Source organism: Aotus nancymaae, unplaced genomic scaffold (genome assembly GCF_030222135.1).
Source record: "Aotus nancymaae isolate 86718 unplaced genomic scaffold, 86718_ANA_hifiasm-v0.15.2.pri h1tg000089l, whole genome shotgun sequence".
NCBI lineage: Eukaryota > Metazoa > Chordata > Mammalia > Primates > Aotidae > Aotus > Aotus nancymaae.
Window position 1 is genome coordinate 20242392 of NW_026988504.1, and position 17591 is coordinate 20259982.

The window sequence follows — 17591 nt, forward strand, 5'->3', positions numbered from 1 at the left end:
AAATGATCTGTCCTCCTTGACCTCCCAAAGTGCTGGGATTACAGGCGTGAGCCACCACACCCAGGCCCAATTCTTCATTGAATGGGATTCAACCAGTTCATTAGTGGAGGTAATTTGGCCTGGGAGGAGCATTGAAGTTACCTTATGCTATCCACAAAGAAGTGGTTTATTAAGCAGATTAACAGTATAAGCCAAAAAAAGAGAATTAATGAACTACTTAGGAAAAAAAGCTGGTTTTAATCCTTTCCAAGTACTTCTCTCCTTAGTGGCTACATATGCATTATTTGCAAATCATTCCACATATCACAGGAGATTCCCCAGACCTTTACTTTCAACTGTTTATTAGGCCTTATATGAATTTAAAAGGTACAAAACCATGTTTCTTTCACATTACTGAATAATTGAGTTCAAATTTCATTCCCCTTGCTTACTTGACCTTGGACAAATAAATATTTAACCTCTAAAAACCTCTTCTATAAATGGTACTTACATCATAGGTTTCTTAAATTCCATTCAAATTAATATAATAATGTATGTAAATATGCTAAGTATATAAATACAATAATGTATGTAAACATTTTTAACACAATGTCCAGCACATAGTAAATACATAAACAATTCTGCTAGTATTATCTTGAGTTTAATCCCAGTTTGGATCACTTAACTGTGTGATCTTGGCCAAATCATTTAACCTTTTTGAACCTTGGTTTCCTCCTTTGTAAAAAGGAAATAACACCTACCTCATAGCCTTGTTATAAAGAGTTAATTTTTTTTTTCTTTTTTTGAGACAGAGTGTTGCTGGAGGGCAGTGGCACAATCTGGGCTCATTGTAACCTCTGCCTCCCGGGTTCAAGCAATCTCCTGCCTTAGCCTCCTGAGTAGTGGGATTACAGGTGCACACCACTACACCCAGCTAATATTTTATATTCTTGGTAGAGACAGGATTTCACCATGTTGGCCGGTCTAGAACAAATGACCTCAAGTAATCCACCTGCCTCAGCCTCCCAAAGTGCTGAGATTACAGGTATGAGCCACTGCCCCTGGCCAGGATTTAATCTTTTTCAATTTTTAAAACAATTAGCATGGTGTCTGACACAAATTCAGTACTCAATAAATGTATATTAGTTAGTTGAATCTGAAGTCAGACTTTTTGATCTCCTAGCTCATTCAGAAGAGTGAGGTCAGGTTTAACAAAAGCGAAAGTCTCCTCAAAAGAAGATGTAATGATGTGCTGCGAGCAGTGGCTCACGGCTGTAATCCCAGCACTTTGGGAGGCCGAGGTGGGTGGATCACCTGAAGTCAGGAGTTTGAGACCACCCTGACCAATGTGGAGAAACCCCGTCTCTACTAAAAATACAAAATTAGCTGGGCATGGTGGTGCATGTCTGTAATCCCAGCTACTCAGGAGGCTGAGGCAGGAGAATCACTTGAACCCAGGAGGTAGAGGTTGTGGTGAGCCGAGATCAGGCCATTACACACCAGCCTAGGCAACAAGACTGAAACTCTGTCTCAAAAAAAAAAAAAAAAGATGTAATGATGCTTAATAAGAGGGTGAGGCTGGGTGCAGTGGCTCACACCTATAATCCAGCACTTTGGGAGGTTGAGGTGGGTGGATTGCTTGAGCTCAGGAGTTCGTGACCAGCCTGGGCAACACGATGAAACCCCATCTCTACTAAAATACAAAAAATCAGCCAGGCATGGTGGCGTGCGCCTGTAGTCCCAGTTACTTGGAAGGCTGAGGCAGAGAATTGCTTGAATCCGGGAGACAGAGGTTTTGGTGAGCCGAGATCTTGCCACTGCACTCCAGCCTAGGCGACAAAGCAAGCCTCCATCTCAAAAAAAAAAAAAAAGAGGGTGAAACCTGAAGAGGAAGGTAATAAGAACAATGACCTATGATTTGAGCACCTACCATGAACCAGGCTCTGAGCAAGTAATTTTGCATAGAACACTTCATTGATCTTTATGAAAAAACTTATGCTATAGGTATTATTATCCTTATTTAAAAGCTAATATAGATGTGACTTATGATCAGCCACTAAGGAAACCAAGGAAATGATGGGGAAGAAGGAGGAAGAGGAGGAGATCTGCTTCTTATAACTGCTAATGCTCCAACCGATCACCTGATCTGCTGGGAAGCCTGGTATGCACAAAACTAAAAATACAAATACAAACTCTGAAGTTTAGGACTACAACTAGAAAAAAAAAAAAAAGCCAGTGTGATCTTCAGGTATTAGAGGTGATGTTCAAGGGTCCAGAAGAGACCTTTCCTCAATACTCTGCAGTAGTGTAGTCAGCTGCTTACTAGAGCAATGAGTCCAGTGGTAGTAACCCCTCTCTAAAAGAATACAGAAATCTGGAGAGGGATGAGAAGGAAGTCAAGGGTTAGAAGGTAATTCCTATGAGATTAAAAAAAAAAGCACAAAAGAAATTGGGAGGCCAGGCAAAGTGACTTAATGCCTATAATCCCAGCACTTTGGGAGGCCAAGTGGGGAGGACTGCTTGAGGCCAGGACTTGGAGCCCAGTCTGGGCAATATAGCAAGACTCCCATCTCTACAAAACATAAAAACAATGGTACATGCCTATAATACTAGCTACTCAGGAGACTGAGGTGAAAGGACTGCTTAAAGCCAGGAATTCAAGGTTACAGTGGGCTATGATGGCACCATTGCACTCCAGCCTAGGTGACAGAGTGAGACTTTGTCTCAAAATAAAATAATATAGTTAAATAAATTGGGGCATATCACCTAGAAAATATAAATCTTAGGAGGGATTTGAAAACTATCTCCAAATAAATGGAGGATATCTAGAGGATGCTGAATGGACCAGAATTTCTGAATTGGAAACCAAATACCCTCACTTTGTAGATAAGAAAATTAAGATTTAAAGAAGTGACTTGTCCAAAGTCTCATGACCAACAGTGGCAGAATTAGGGCTAATACAAAAGTCTTCTAATTCTAAATTATGTTCTTTCCACCATAACATGAGAAAATCATTATCAGCTTCACCAAAAAAACAAATGAAAAGATTGCTGGTGTAAAATTGAAGGAAAAACAATTCTGATTCAACAGTAGGAAAAATGTCTTCAAGGCTGGAGGGATAAAAGATCAGAATGAGTTATGCCCTCCCTATCGGCCCTGAAAATCTTTAGGAGAGAAGAGACAACCATCTGTTCCAGTTGGCCATTTGAGAAATAAAAATTTTAAACCATCAGTTGATTTTCAAGTCCTCACTAATGTCATTGTGTTTTTATATCCACATAAGTATGTATTTAACTAAAATGCATTAAAATTGATTTTAAGGGCCGGGCACGGTGGCTCACGCCTGTAATCCCAGCACTTTGGGAGGCCAAGGCGGGCGGATCACGAGGTCAAGAGATCGAGACCATCCTGGTCAACATGGTGAAACCCCGTCTCTACTAAAAATACAAAAAATTAGCTGGGCATAGTGGCGCGTGCCTGTAATCCCAGCTACTCAGGAGGCTGAGGCAGGAGAATTGCCTGAACCCAGGAGGCAGAGGTTGTGGTGAGCCGAGATCACGCCATTGCACTCCAGCCTGGGTAACAAGAGCGAAACTCTGTCTCAAAAAAAAAAAAAAAAAAAAAAAATTGATTTTAAGAATTTCACAGCATCCCTGAAACTACTGACTGCAAGTGAGTATCCACTGAGTATTATAAAAACAGAGTCAGGCTCAATTCACTAGTTTCAAAATGCATGTGCCAGCTCTCATCTTATATTTGTGGGTAAACTGGTGTCACTTTTTTAGAGAGCAACCTGGCAATAACCATTATAATTTAAAATGCACCATCATTTAACCCACTGCTAGGAAGGTCATCTGGGGAAAGCAAGCTGATACCCTTCAACTGGAAACAATCTGAAAGTCTATCAATATAGTTCTGATTAAATTAAAAGGGTAAATCTATGTGTGAGAGTCTATATAATTGTTTAAAAGAATAAAGTAGAATTGTTTGTGTTAATTGTGAAAAAATATCCAAATAATGTATATTACTGAATCATATATATTATTAAATCCAAGTATATGTTTAATAAAAGGTGGATGGTGTGTATCACATGACTTGATTTGTATAAACTTTATATATTCATCATACATACACACAAACTTGTGTTTCATTATATATATATTTCTGAAAGGATACATGAACACCTGTTCACATTCGTTGTCTTTGGGAGTGGAATCAGCATGGAAAAAAAGGACTTTTATTTTTTATTATTTATTTTTAAGTAATATATGTATGCTTTTTTGCTTTTTTTTTTTTTTTTTTACCATGGGTAAGTATTTTAATTTTTAAAAGAGAGTATGTGCTTCAAATGAGGGGTTTGAATTAGGTGATTTTTCAAGGTCCCTTCTAATGCCTATAATTTTATATCCTGGAGGCATTTGGTGGGGGAAAGAGAGGGATACTGCAATGACAGTGAGTCCTGCTTTACAGCTGGGGACACGCAGCATCACATGATAAAACATTTTGTTGGCCTTGCCACCATTAGTGGGTTAACATCTTGGCAGACTTCATCATGGGAGGAGGGGAAGCTGGTCAACTAAGGAGGGTTTTCCAATAATGGGAACAGAAATGAGGCTTCCAAATGTCTTAGATCTCTGGGGTGGAGAAAAAAAGGCACTCACTTTTGTTGAGCATCTATTATGCTCCAAACAGTCTGGCAGAGTAGTTGAGAACACAGGTTGAAAAAAAAAAGAGAACACAAGACCAGAATCAGATTGCCCGAGTTTGAATCCTAGTTCTACTGCTAACTGCCATGTGAGACTGGACAAGTCACCCCATCTCCCTCTGTCTCAGTTTTATCACTTGTAAAATGGAGGAGGTAACAATTGCTACCTCATGGTGTTGTTATGAGAATTAAAGGAGTTAATCCACAGAAGGTGCTTAGGACTGTGCCTAACACATAGTAGATGCTCAATATAGGTTTGCTATGATGATGATGACAGTGACTACTATTACCATAAGAACAACAACTCCTCCTCCTCTTCTTCCTCCTCCAGGAAAGTGCAATAAAGACGGAGAGGTGGGGTTGTCCATACTCACCTTCAATCTGGTCAGCAGTGAAGTCTATCTGTAGGGAGGGAAATAGAAGTGAGGGCTGAGATTGCTAAAAGCAATTGTAAAGGCTCCCAAAGGGACACAGAAGCAGAAGTAGCTTTCACCACAGTCTGGCCACCTCCAGCAGGCCACTGATAAGTGGGAAAGGAGACAGTTCTCCTTTCCCACTTATCAGTGGCCTGCTGAAGGTGGTACTAAGGGTAAAACACCAGTCTCTTGATGAATGTCCCACAACTGACAGGCTATGAAATACAATCAACCCTCTGTATCCATGGGTTCTGCATCCCCAGGTTCAACCAACCCTGGATTGATAATACTCAGAAAACAATAAATAACCACACAATAAAATATAAAACAAAAAAACACATAAGAACTATCATATAGCATTTACATTGTACTAAGTATTATAAGTAACCTAGAGATGATTTAAAGTATACAGGAGACTGTGTGTAGATTATATATGCAAATATGCAAACTTTATATAGGAGACTTGAGCATCCTCAGATTTTGGTATCTGTGGGGGTCCTGGAACCAACCCCCTACAGATACTGAGGGACAACTGTAATGGAGACTCTAAAGCTCTCTCAAAACCACTTGTTAAGTGATGACTCCAGATAAGAGGGAAAGGGAAGGAGAAATTCCCTGGATAACTCTAGAACCTACACTGAGTCCCTATTGCAATGACTTTGGGGCAAAGGTAAATTCTTCATCCTAGCCACCCACAAACTGCCCTCACTGTTGCCCCTTCAATCTCTTCCTAGTCCATAGTCCTCTGACATGCTGTACTTCTGCCCCCTTTGGGGACACCACTCCCCATCCTCTGACTCCTGTTTCTATTTGATTCTGATTTAAATCCACTCCCTTCAATGAAGGCTTCCCATACACCAACCCATTCCAACCCCTCCTTCAGTACATGTCCCTCGTTAAGTACAATTTATAAGAGGCCATTGGTTTGTACTGAGCTCCTACACTAGGCTCAACAGACCAAACCAAAATAGATTCACTGGTGCTGAAGTTGCAGGTCACCAAACCAAAACTAAGTTGTTCATCTGATTTTCCAAGAAATCAGGAAAACGAGAGATAATAGCCAAATCCCCAAACAGGACAGTTTTAGCCAGCGTGATAAGAAAGCGCCATCTGCTTTAACCTTTACAAGGAAAGTAACTTTGCAATGACCAATTTGCATTTTGCTCTTAGTTTCTGCTTTCCTCAGCTCTTCTTTGTCTATAATATCACCTCCTCTGCTCGGCTCATTGTTGCCAGATTCTGGACTCAAACATAAAAGCCAGTCAGGATCTTTAAACTAAATGTGTTGTACTTTTGTCTTCTGACACACTCTTAGGCACTCTGGGACAGCAAGAGTAATTGGCATGGGCCCTCCACGCTTCTTAATTGTTTGCAGTCATGCCTTTATGTGCACTCTGTCTCCTCAAAGCCACCATTCACTCAGGCGAGGATTCTTGTTCTTGTTCATTAAAATGCTCAGCACATAGTAGGCACTCAAAAAATATTTGTTGAATGAGGTGATACATTTCAATCTCCCCCTCATAATGCATAATAATTCAATGCTGAGTACAGAAGAGGAGAGTGAATGACAATGCCCAAGCAAAAGGCATCATTTTATTTTTATTTTTTTCTTGAGATGGAGTTTCATCCTTGTCACCCAGGCTGGAGTGCAATGGCATGATCTTGGCTCACTGTGACCTCTGCCTCCCGGGTTCAAGAGATTCTCCTGCCTCAGTAGCTGGGATTACAGGTATCCACCAACACATCCTGCTAATTTTTGTATTTTTAGTAGAGATGGAGTTTCACTGAGTTGACCAGGCTGGTCTCAAACTCCTGACCTTAGGTGATCCACCTGCCTCGGCCTCCCAAAGGGCTGGGATTAAAGGTGTGAGCCACCACACCAGGCCCAAGTCATTTTAATTTAAGATTCTGTATGTTACCTTGTGGTCCTTATGCACCCTACCCCACCCCATCCCATCCCATCCCCTCTCCACTGGTGGTGGTGGTAACCAATCCTGGAGCCTCTTCTTCAAGTGCTGTCATTCCTAGTCCTAATTCTGCTGCTGCTTGTGCTGCACCCATCCTGTCCCCTCATCTCCGAGAACCAGTCTCCATTCATGAGGACCCAGAGGCGGCAGCCATGAGCTGGGGATGGGTTGGGGCAGTGGGAGTTAACTGGGTTGGAAAGAAAACTAGCTGTGGCCAGGAACAGACTTTGCTAAAAGTGGGGCGTAGTCAGAAAGTTAAAGAAACCCCCTAGATGGAGTGAAGGATGCTCTGCACTTACTCTCTGAGGAAAAGGAACCATTTGCTTTACTTTGCAATGCTTTAAGTACCAGGAATAAACATGTGAGAGCAACTAATGTAAAAACAGAAAATCTCAATAGATGGTCATAACTATACACATTGGGCTTAAGTTTGCTTCTCTTCTATCTTGGAATCTTTTTTATAATTTATTTATTTATTTGTAGAGACAAGGATCTTGCCATGTTGCCCAGGTTGGACTCAAATGCCTAGCCTGAAATAAACCCTCCCACCTCGGCCTCATATAGGCATGAGTCACCTCACCTGCCTTCTGCTCTATCTTGGAGCAAAGAACCTTCTAATCAAAGGAACTGGGTAAGTATAACACAATAATAAGGAAAATGACTCTCATAAAAGATACCTTTTTTTTTCCTGCTTCAAAGCAACTTCAGCACCCCCAACAGACCCCATGAAGACACAGTTGTGGAAAAGAGGATTGCAACCAGGGGTACCATTTGTCACAGGTGAAAAGTCGGGAGAGGAGAGTGAATGAAAGAAGTAACAGGCCAAGGGAAGAACATCAGTCTAATTCCACTAGGCAGCTATTGCCCAGACACCAGAGACCAGGCCTGGCAACTCATCCAAAGGCACAGTGCTTTATCGGAACAAATCAGAAATCAAGGCGAGGAGGAATCCTGCAGGGGGAAACAGTCAGCTTTTCCTGCCAGGCTCAGCTTCTAGAGGGAGGTAATGTATGACCTAGAAAACCGGCAGGTGCTTTCAGGGTCAACCAGTAGCCTCAGTTTCCCCAGAATGAGCCATAACCAAGCTCAGAAACGAAGCAATTGCTTCCATCTCTTGGCCAAGCAGTTCCACCTAACTCCTGCCCCTTAAGGGGACTGGGTCTTTGGCATAATAATTGTAGGGTATCCCCGGCTTTGGGTACAGGAGGAATCCTCAGAGGGCAGAGAGGCCATATGATTAGGGCTCTGAGTTTTTGTTTCCCTGCCTGCTTGTCACAGAACCTGGTCCTGTGCTCTTATTTTGACCTGATCCCTCGCCACCCCCAGCCCTATCCTAAGGCTGAGGTCCCTGGGGGCTCAGCACTCGCAACCTGTTATTAATAGCTCTTCATACCAGTAGCCACTTGACCTCTCCCATTCTGGTGCCAAGGCTTAAAACTGCTCCTCTCCAGAGGTCTCTGGCCCCTCCCTCTTCAGCCCACCCCTCTCCCCCCAGTTCCATTCCTTTAGCAGCTGGGCCAGAGAGGTGGGAGGTCTAAAATGACTGAGTCAGCAGGCAGGGCCCACACCAGCTCCAGGGAGAGGAATGTTTTGTGTGAGGAGAGCAGGGTGGGGCAGAGGAACCAGGCCCAATTTCCTGACAAGACTGGAGAGAGGGTCTCAGCCTGGGGTGGGCCAGTCCTCTGTATGCTACGGATAGGAACCCAGGCTAAGGAAAGAGAAAGAGACCCATCTGGGTAAGGAAAGAGAAAGAGAGGAATCCAGGCTCCTCTTATCTTAACCACAACCTCCTTTCCACCCTGCCCTCACCTGCCATAAGAGTGTTTGTCCTCCCTGCACAGGCAGGACATTCCCTGACTGTTTATATCACTTACTCCAAGCTACACTGGCAGCTGCCATGATGTGTCCCTTCTCCATAAAGACATCCCACTACCTCCTAGGAAAAGGCTAGCTGGTCTCTTTTACGTTGCTATGGTGGTCCTCACAATGCCTTAAAAAAGGGTGGAAAGGTGGTTGGTTGTACCTCCCCCCTGCCCCAACCATTCCCAGCTTAGCTGCACAAATCTAGGGTAGCAGAACAGGTCTCCCTCAGAGCAGCACCTCATTCTTGATGGAAAAGGTTTATGGCCCAATATCCCCCTCCTCAGCCCCAACACCCTCTCCACTGCCCCATGGGACTGTCATCTGTGGCATGGACACCCTAGTCCTCATCCCAGTCCAGCCCACATGAAGTAGATCTCTAAGCTCCAGAGCAAAAGGACTCTGAATTTCATCCCCTCATCCATCCCAATGCCTGAGCCTCACTTACCTTTACACTTTTGGGGTCAAAAGCAGGTTCCTTGGGAGGCTCAGGAGCTGGGGCAGGGGCTGGCACAGGGGCTGGAGCTGGAGCTGGCTTGGCGGCCTCCTTCTTAGGCTCAGGCTTCTTGGGAGCCATGTTGTCTGGTTGGGATCTTTGTCAGAGGAGTGATCTGAGAAGAAACCAACAGACGTGGCGTCTGGGAGATGAGATAGGAGCCTGGGCCGCCTCGCTTCCCTTTTATCCTGGGCAGGAGCCCCCACAGAGGGGCTGGGTGAGAGCAAGAGCAACTGCTGCTGACTATAAAAGGAAGAAACGCCAGCAGGGTGCAGCTGACAACTGTGTATTGTCACCAGGTTTGGAGCCACCAGCCCCCTCCCCTTCACCCCACACCTCTCTCTTCACCTCTAGAACAGACTGATCCCTTCCAGCTAATTGGTGGAAACCCAAAAGGACCAGGAAAACAGACCTCCTCAAATATGCCAGAGCAGCCAGAGAGATGAGCTGACTTGAGCAGTTGATAACCCTCACACAAAGCCCAGGGGAGAGTGAGGCTTTTTTTAGCCCCTCCTGAGCAGAGGCAGCCCACTGTGCATTCCTTCTAAGCCAAGATCCTTTAAGCTGAGAGCCACTCTGGGCCCTCAGCTCTGCCCAGAGGCCCAACTCTCCAGGCATGGAGCTCTGAAGCAACAGCTGGTCCAGCCAACCCACACTGCCCCACACCCTACAACTCACAGGGAGAAAGCCTCCATTTTCCAGAGCAGGCATCCCAGAAACTCCATAGACCTCAGATCTCTAGATCTACCCCACCCTTACTACCTCAATCATTCATTCAACAAGTAGTGAGCCTTTAACTCATGCCTAGGCACCTAGGAGAGAAGCAGAGAGGTGTGGTAGAAAGTCGAGGAGACTGAGGGTCAGAAAACTTGGGGTCTAGTTTTCACTCTACGTCTAACTCATTCTGTGCTGTGTGTGTGTTGGGGTGTGTGTTTGGGCACGTGTGTATGTAGTGCTTACTACTACCAGTACCAGGAACTGTTAAGTGCTATTCATATAAAGTCTCATTAAATCTTTACCACGATCCTATAAGGTAGATACTATTTTGTTTGCTCGTTGTTATTGTTTTTTTTTTTTTTAGACGGAGTTTCGCTCTTGTTGCCCAGACTGGAATGCAATGGTGCAATCTCGGCTCACCGCAACCTCCACCTCCTGGGTTCAAGCAATTCTCCTGCCTCAGCCTCCTGAGACACTGGGACTACAGGTGCATGCCACCATGCCCAGCTAACTTTTGTATTTTTAGTAGAGATGCGGTTTCACCATGTTAACTAGGATGGTCTCAATCTCTTGACCTCATGATCTGCCCATCTCAGCCTCCCAAAGTGCTAGGATTACAGATGTGAGCCACCATGCCCGGACCTGTTTGCTTGTTTTAACAGAGACAAGCTCTCACTCTGTTGCCCAGGTGAGAGTGCAGTGGTACAATCACAGCTCACTGCAGCCTCGCCTTTCCTGGCTCAAACAATTCTCCCACCTCAACCTCCTGAGTAGCTGGGACTACAGGTGGGCACCACCACACCCGGCTAATTGGGGGGGTATTTTTTGCTTTGTTTTTAGTAGAGATGAGGCATTGCTAAATTGCCCAGGTTGGTCTTGAACTCCTGAGCTCAAACGATCCACCAGCCTCGGCCTTCCAAAATGCTGGGATTACAGGTGTAAACCGCCACTTCAGGCCAGGTGGATACTATTATTATTTTCATTTTACACTTGGGGAGATTGAAACTAAAACTGGTTGAATAACTTTAGCCAAGGTCATGCAAATAATTAGCTATGAGCTGGGATTAGACTCTAGGTATGTCTGATTCCAAAGCTTATGCTTGAATAATGTATATGATAATCCAGTTGTGGGGGAAGGGCATACAAGTTTGTGCATTCATTGGAAAGGTCAGGATGGATACACACTGAACTGTTTACAGAGACACCTCTGGGGACCTAGCGGGTAAGGGTGGGAGGATAACAGCACTTTGCAGTTTTTCACTTTTTCACTTCCTGTATTAATGGAAATTTTCATAACGAGCATTTACTGTTTATGTAAAAAAAACTTTGAAAGTCAATAAAATATTCAGAAAACTAACAACAAAAAAGTGTATGTATCCACTACACAAAACTGCTATGTGCTGAATCTTTAAACTCCAGTTCAGAGGAAAAAGGGGAATAAAGCTGAAAGAAACAAAAAAAATCACTTTGCCTTTCTAGGGCCAGTCTCCTCACCTATAAAGTAAGATTGCTAGACCACAGAACACCTGGTTGCTGTTAGCTGCTAAGCCTGCAATGCTGGGTGCCCTGGAGCCCACACCTGCCCATTCCCCAGCTCTCTAACCACAGGCTCCATGCCCCAGATCATTGCTTTCAGAGCCAAAAGGACCCTTAGAGGTCATCTGGCCCCATCCTGTTTTACAGGCAAGGAAGCTAAGGTCCAGGGAAACATTTAAGTTGTCTCAAGACATTCAGCTACTTACAGGCAGAGCTGGGCCAGCTAATTCTGGTTCCCGGGGTGCAGTGCTCTCCGTAGCACCCTGCTCTTCACTGCTCCTCCTGCAGCCTGTACACGCTCACTGGTGGTGGTATAGAAGCCTTCAAAGGAAACAGACAGGAAAAAGGGCCAGGACTTGCTCAAGGGGAACTAGAACAAGACCAGGGCCCAGACTCTAGTTCAGCCCCGGTCCTGAGCTGGGAGGGCAGCTCCTTTGCTCTGTTTACCTCACCACCTCCCTCATCTTCTGCCTCACCTCTCTTCCTTATCAGCTACCAAACTTGACCCCTTGTACCTTCATTTGAACTCTTCTGTAATCCCTGTCAGTCCTCTCACTGACCTACCTCATTCCCCACGGGGATTGGGAGTTTAGGTTGTTGGTGATGAGGAAGGAGAAAAAGAGGAAGCCCAGGCCCTCCACTCTCTCTGCCTCCACCTGCATCCCTCCCTGGACTGCATCCTGCGGAGTTTGTGCAAAAATATACAACCTGAGATTTCTGTAAAAAGCTGCAGGATAGAAGCTGGGAGACTCAGGCACTAGTCCTGACTTTGTCAGCCACTTCCCCTCTCTGGGCCTCAGCTGGCTTATTTTAAAAGGAAAAATAATCAGGAGCTTTCCCACCATGTTCAACAGAATCCTGAGACTCCACTGACATGCTTCTGGCTGCAAGGGACATAGAAAGGCCAGGCCTTCGAGCTCCTTCCACCACCATCACTTCAGTCACCGCCACCCAGTAACTGGAGTCTGAGCTTCCACCTTCTTATGGTCTTTATTGTGTTTCATGGTATCATTTTCTAATGGTTCCATGGCTTAACATTTTTTTAAATAATCACTGAATGACACATGCCCGCTTCCAGTTAAAACACACATGCACACACAAGTTATGTTATTGTTATGTTATTGTTGTAGTTATGCTACAAAGACGTATTCTCCTTAAAAAAAAAAAAAAAAAAAAAAGCTGGAAGGTTGTTCTTTTCTTTTCTTCCTTTATTTCCTCCCCACCCCCTCTTTCTTTTCTAAACTCCAAGAAGCGAAATATCGATTCTGCATGGGAACAGAACTATGAGGTTAGAAAGCTGAGAAAGCTGAACGGGGCTCTGGAGACATCCAAAATCATACAAAGACTGTGGACTCTGGAGGTAGACAGTGATGGGTCTGAAGCCTGGTTTTGGCACTTTCTAATCTAAGCCTGAGTAGCCTCAGGACCTCTGAGAGTAAACATTTCCTTTTCAAGTTGTCATGAGGTTTGTACGAAATAACGTAAGGCACTGCAAACAACCTCTGCCATGTAGGAAACATTCGCAGATGTTCATTTTACTTTTCTTTGCCAAGCAGGTTGAAGCTAGAGGTGCATTAAGCCTTCCCAGATTTGGAACTTCCAGAGAGAGGTCCACATGAGAAAGGGACAAGGTAAGGTGACAGTGGCTGAAGGGATTTTAAGGTGTGGGATTAGGAATGAGGAAGAGGTGGAAAGGAATGGAAGAGGGGGGAAGGGCAGCAGCTGGGAGCTCATGGTGTGAAATATTTGTGGCTCTGAAAGCATGTGGCACGTCTCTAGGGCCAGGCCGCCTGCCTGATGGAGAACACTCAGAGAAGGCACCCAATCACTTGAAACCTTAGGCCACAGGCACCCCATCAGGGGAGGAGATGCTCCTCAAATCAGTTTCTGATTTGTTTTCAGCAGCCCCAGTGAAAAAAGTGCCTGGCACTTCAGAAACAACTCAAGGAGAGCTGTGGCTTCAGGGAAAGAGCCAGGCATGAAGAAACAAGACATCAACGCCTTGTTTTTACTAAAATTCATGACACCACGGTTCATTAGAGCCCAGTAACTAGAATCCAAGCTTCCACCTTCTTACGGTCTTCATTCTGTTTCACGGTCAGTGACTTTCACCTTCAAATCTTACCAATCGAGAGTATCTTTACAGGTCCTAAGACACGGGCTTGCCCTACAATATGTGTTGACCCATCTGAGCAAAGGAAAGAAGGAGATGTAGAAGTGTGAAGAGGCAAGTGTGGCAGTAGGTACTGGCAGCCGAACAACTTTCTCGGAGAAGCATCTGGTGGTTCCTGAGCCAGAGCTGCTGAGGCCCACCCCAATGCTCCCATGAGGGACTCCCAATTCAGCGGATTGAAAACACAGGACAGAATTTAACACCAACTGGTTTACATCAGATGTCAAATTCGGACACAAATGCACAGAAGAGGACTGACGTCAGCCCTCATGTGGGCTGAGCTCACAAACACTCACTCCTCCTCCTCCTCCTCCCTTCATCTCTAACCACACAGAGCCTGTCTGTGTCCTGCTTAGAGCGAGATCCATTAGAATCTCCTGCCTGGGATCAAATGCTACTGACAGCCAGCCTGGTTGTTAATGCCTTGTTCCTGTCACCCTCTCTCTCTCTCCTCTAACCAATGTCTCATAAGCCTGGACATCATGGGGCAATGCCCTGGCCAACACTATGTCAATTGTCCCCATAGAGAGTACTGGATAATTTGGGTTTTACTGCAAGGCAGAGGTTAAGGCTGACTCATGAATCAGACTGCCTGGTTTAGAGTCCTGGCTTAGTTAACATTTTTTTTTGGGGGGGCAGGGTCTCACTTTGTTACCCAGGCTGGAGTACAGCAGCGAATCATAGTTCATTGCAGCCTTCATTTCCCGGGTTTAAGTGATTCTCCCGCCTCAGTCTCTCAAGTAGCTGAGACTACAGGTACGCACTACCACACCTCACACCTGGCTATTTTTTAACTTCTTTATGCCTCAGTTTTCTCATCGGTAAAATAGGGCTGTTAATATAACTACACAAGGTAGTTGTGAGGATTAAATGAGTTAATACAGATGGCACACATAGAACAGTGTCTAGCACAGAGCAAGTACTCAAGATCTTTAAGCTTGGATCCTTATTGAACTACTATGACTGTGGCTCCCCATCCCAAGATCACCTACAGAAGAATTACAAAGAGAAAATACAAGAAATGAAGAAACCCCAAGAAATCCCTCGAGAAACCCCAAGGAGAGGGCCTTGTTTCGAATTGGTGTGTGTGTGGTAGAGGGGTAGCTTTGAGTAGGGGCAGGAAGTGGCCAGGCACAGCTGTGGAATGATTAAAAAAAGAAAAGGAGCTCTCAGCGTTCTGATTTCTTTTCTTCCACCACTGTCTTATAACAAACTGCTACTCCCTCACTTGCCATGACTGAAACTGTGGTCCAGGTGTTGGTAAGAGTAACAGCAAAGCACTGGAGATACACTGTGCTTGTGATAAAAACAGCTAAGGGGGCAACCCAACTCTAGACAGATGTTCCCCTCCTTAACCCTTATTAGAAAACTGTTAAACCTCTAAATTTCCAGGGCAGGTGAATTACAATCTACAAAATGTTTCAGCCAGGCACAGTGGCTCATGCCTGTACTCCTAAAGTCACTTTTCCCTCGCTGGAGGGCAAAGGGTGAAGCCCTGACATGAAGAGTTATTTTATGAGGCTGAGCCTGACTGACTTGAGAGTTTGGGGGCCTAGGGTTCTCAGTTTTAGAGCTCATTCACCCCCAACCTTCAACTTCTAAGCTCAATGGCACTAGTATGTATTGTTGGACAGAACAACCTACATGGCCAAGGACAAAATAGCAAGGCAACTGAGTAGCACAACTAATCTAAAAGCATACAACTTACTTGATTACACAGTGTACCTTAAGTAGGAATATGACAACAGATGGACCAAGATTTTAAAAGTAGCCCCAAAATCATGCTAAAAGAGATAAAGGAAAATATTACTAATATGACACCAGGACAAGAAAAAGTAAAGAACAAACAGAATATCAACTATAAAAAGTATAATAGATGACATTTTTTAAAAAATTTAAAAAACAAGCAGATATGTATGAAAAATTAGTCACCAAAATAGAGCACACAATAGATTTGAAAATTGGTAGAATACATACGGCTGGGAAACAAATTAGGGAATTGAAAAACAAAAGAGAGAATATCTCCCAGAAGGAAAAAAAGAAGGCAAAGAAATAGAAAACATAAAAGAAAAACTGGAGGATAGGGAGGATAGTACGTTTATATTTAACTGACACTTTTTAAAAAGAGATATGAAGGATAGAAGTAGAAATGTTTTAGTTAGGTATTCCCAGCACTTTGGGAGGCTGAGGTAGGCAGATCACTTGAGGTCAGGAGTTTAAGACCAGCCTGACTAACGTGGTGAAACTCTCTCTCTACTAAAAATACAAAAATTAGCTGGGTTTGGTGGCACACACCAATAATTGCAGATACTCAGGAGGCTGAGGCAAGAGAATTGCTTGAACTAGGGAGGCAGCAGCTGCAGTAAGCCGAGATTGTGCCACTGCACTCCAGCCTGGGCAACAGAATGAGACTTTGTCTACAAGTAAATAAATAAATAAATTTAAGCTTCAGGAAAGAAAACATCTCTGACTTATCTAGAGAGGTACAAGAATTCATGCTATACTTTTGCAGCAAAAAAAAAAAAAAAAATTTATGCTAAAGTTGAAACCTTTCATAATACACATCAATACACATTCTTTCAATATAAATATGCAGAAGATTCTAATTGTAATAAATAGTATTATGTAAATTAGCTACAAAAACAAGAAAAGTTTAAAGAATGCTTTGTTGATTTTAATAAATTTAGAGTCGCTTTTTGTTAATATTTATACATTTAGAGTTGCTTTTTCAATTTGCACAATATCTCTTTGAATTTCAAGTTAATAATGCTGAATTGACACAAGAGTTAGTGAATTTACTTAACCTGGAAAGATGTAGTTTCAAAACTGATATGTTTTTGCTTCAAAGTCAAGTCAATTCTGCTAAAATAAATATGACTAATAGGGCTAAATGAAGTAGTTTTGTCAGTTTGTATGTAAACATTAAAGAAAAATACTTTTTTTGATGCTTGATTATTAGAAAACTTTTAAGTATGCTTGGAACAACTTAGGTATATGAATCTACTTTTTCAACTGTGCATTTTATGAAATCTAAATACAGATTAAGTATTTCTAATGAAAATTTACCATCCAAATTGAGATATGCTATAACAGTAAAATACATACTGGATTTTGAAGTACAAAAAAAGAATGTGGGCCAGGCACAGTGGCTCATGCCTGTATTCCCAGAACTTTGGGAGGCCAAGGCAGATGGATCACTTCAGCTCAGGAGTTCGAGACCAGCCTGGCCAACATGGTGAAACCCCATCTCTACTAAAAATACAAAAACTAGTTGGACATGGTGGCGCATACCTGTAATTCCAGCTACTCAGGAGGCTGAGGCAGGAGAATCACTTGAACCCAGGAGGCAGAGATTGCCATGAGCTGAGATCGAGTCACTGCATTCCAGCCCGGGCGACAAAGCAAGACTGTCTCAAAAAAAAAAAAAAAGACTGTAACATATCTCATATTGATGACATGTTGATAAGATTTTGGGTGTATTAAGCTAAATATTATTAAAATTTAAAATAATTCACACATACTAGAAGCATTACCCATTATCCAAGAACACATATAAACAAAAAAATACACATTAAAAATATTCAATAATTGCCTATAGTGGGTGTGGTTTGGATGGATGGGGCAATGAGATAAAAGAAAATAAATAAGTAATTAAACAAGAAAGGCCTTGCATGGACCACTAAAGAAAGAAGGCTATAAATCAAGAGAATGATTAACCCAATCCTCTGTATATAAGATCCCT

At 43.4% G+C, this 17591-nt stretch overlaps 1 protein-coding gene across 6 annotated transcripts in view; it reads right to left on the reverse strand.

Annotated features, from left to right (window-relative positions):
• The window catches only part of MYL4 (myosin light chain 4), a 32746-nt gene that overhangs the window by 5171 nt on the left and 9984 nt on the right, over nucleotides 1–17591 (reverse strand). For 2 of the 6 annotated variants that reach the window (XM_012444091.2, XM_064369154.1), the window contains exons 2-5: nucleotides 17141–17256; nucleotides 11883–11997; nucleotides 9376–9538; nucleotides 5059–5086 (exon numbers count right to left, since the gene is read on the reverse strand). In XM_012444091.2, the coding sequence (XP_012299514.1) occupies nucleotides 5059–5086; nucleotides 9376–9504 (157 nt within the window). In that variant the 5' untranslated portion in view covers nucleotides 9505–9538; nucleotides 11883–11997; nucleotides 17141–17256. Of the gene's footprint in view, nucleotides 1–5058; nucleotides 5087–9375; nucleotides 9539–9835; nucleotides 9890–11882; nucleotides 11998–15557; nucleotides 15577–17140; nucleotides 17257–17370; nucleotides 17562–17591 lie in introns of those variants that run through there. The other 4 variants (XM_064369153.1, XM_064369152.1, XM_064369155.1 and 1 more) reach the window with 4 other exon arrangements.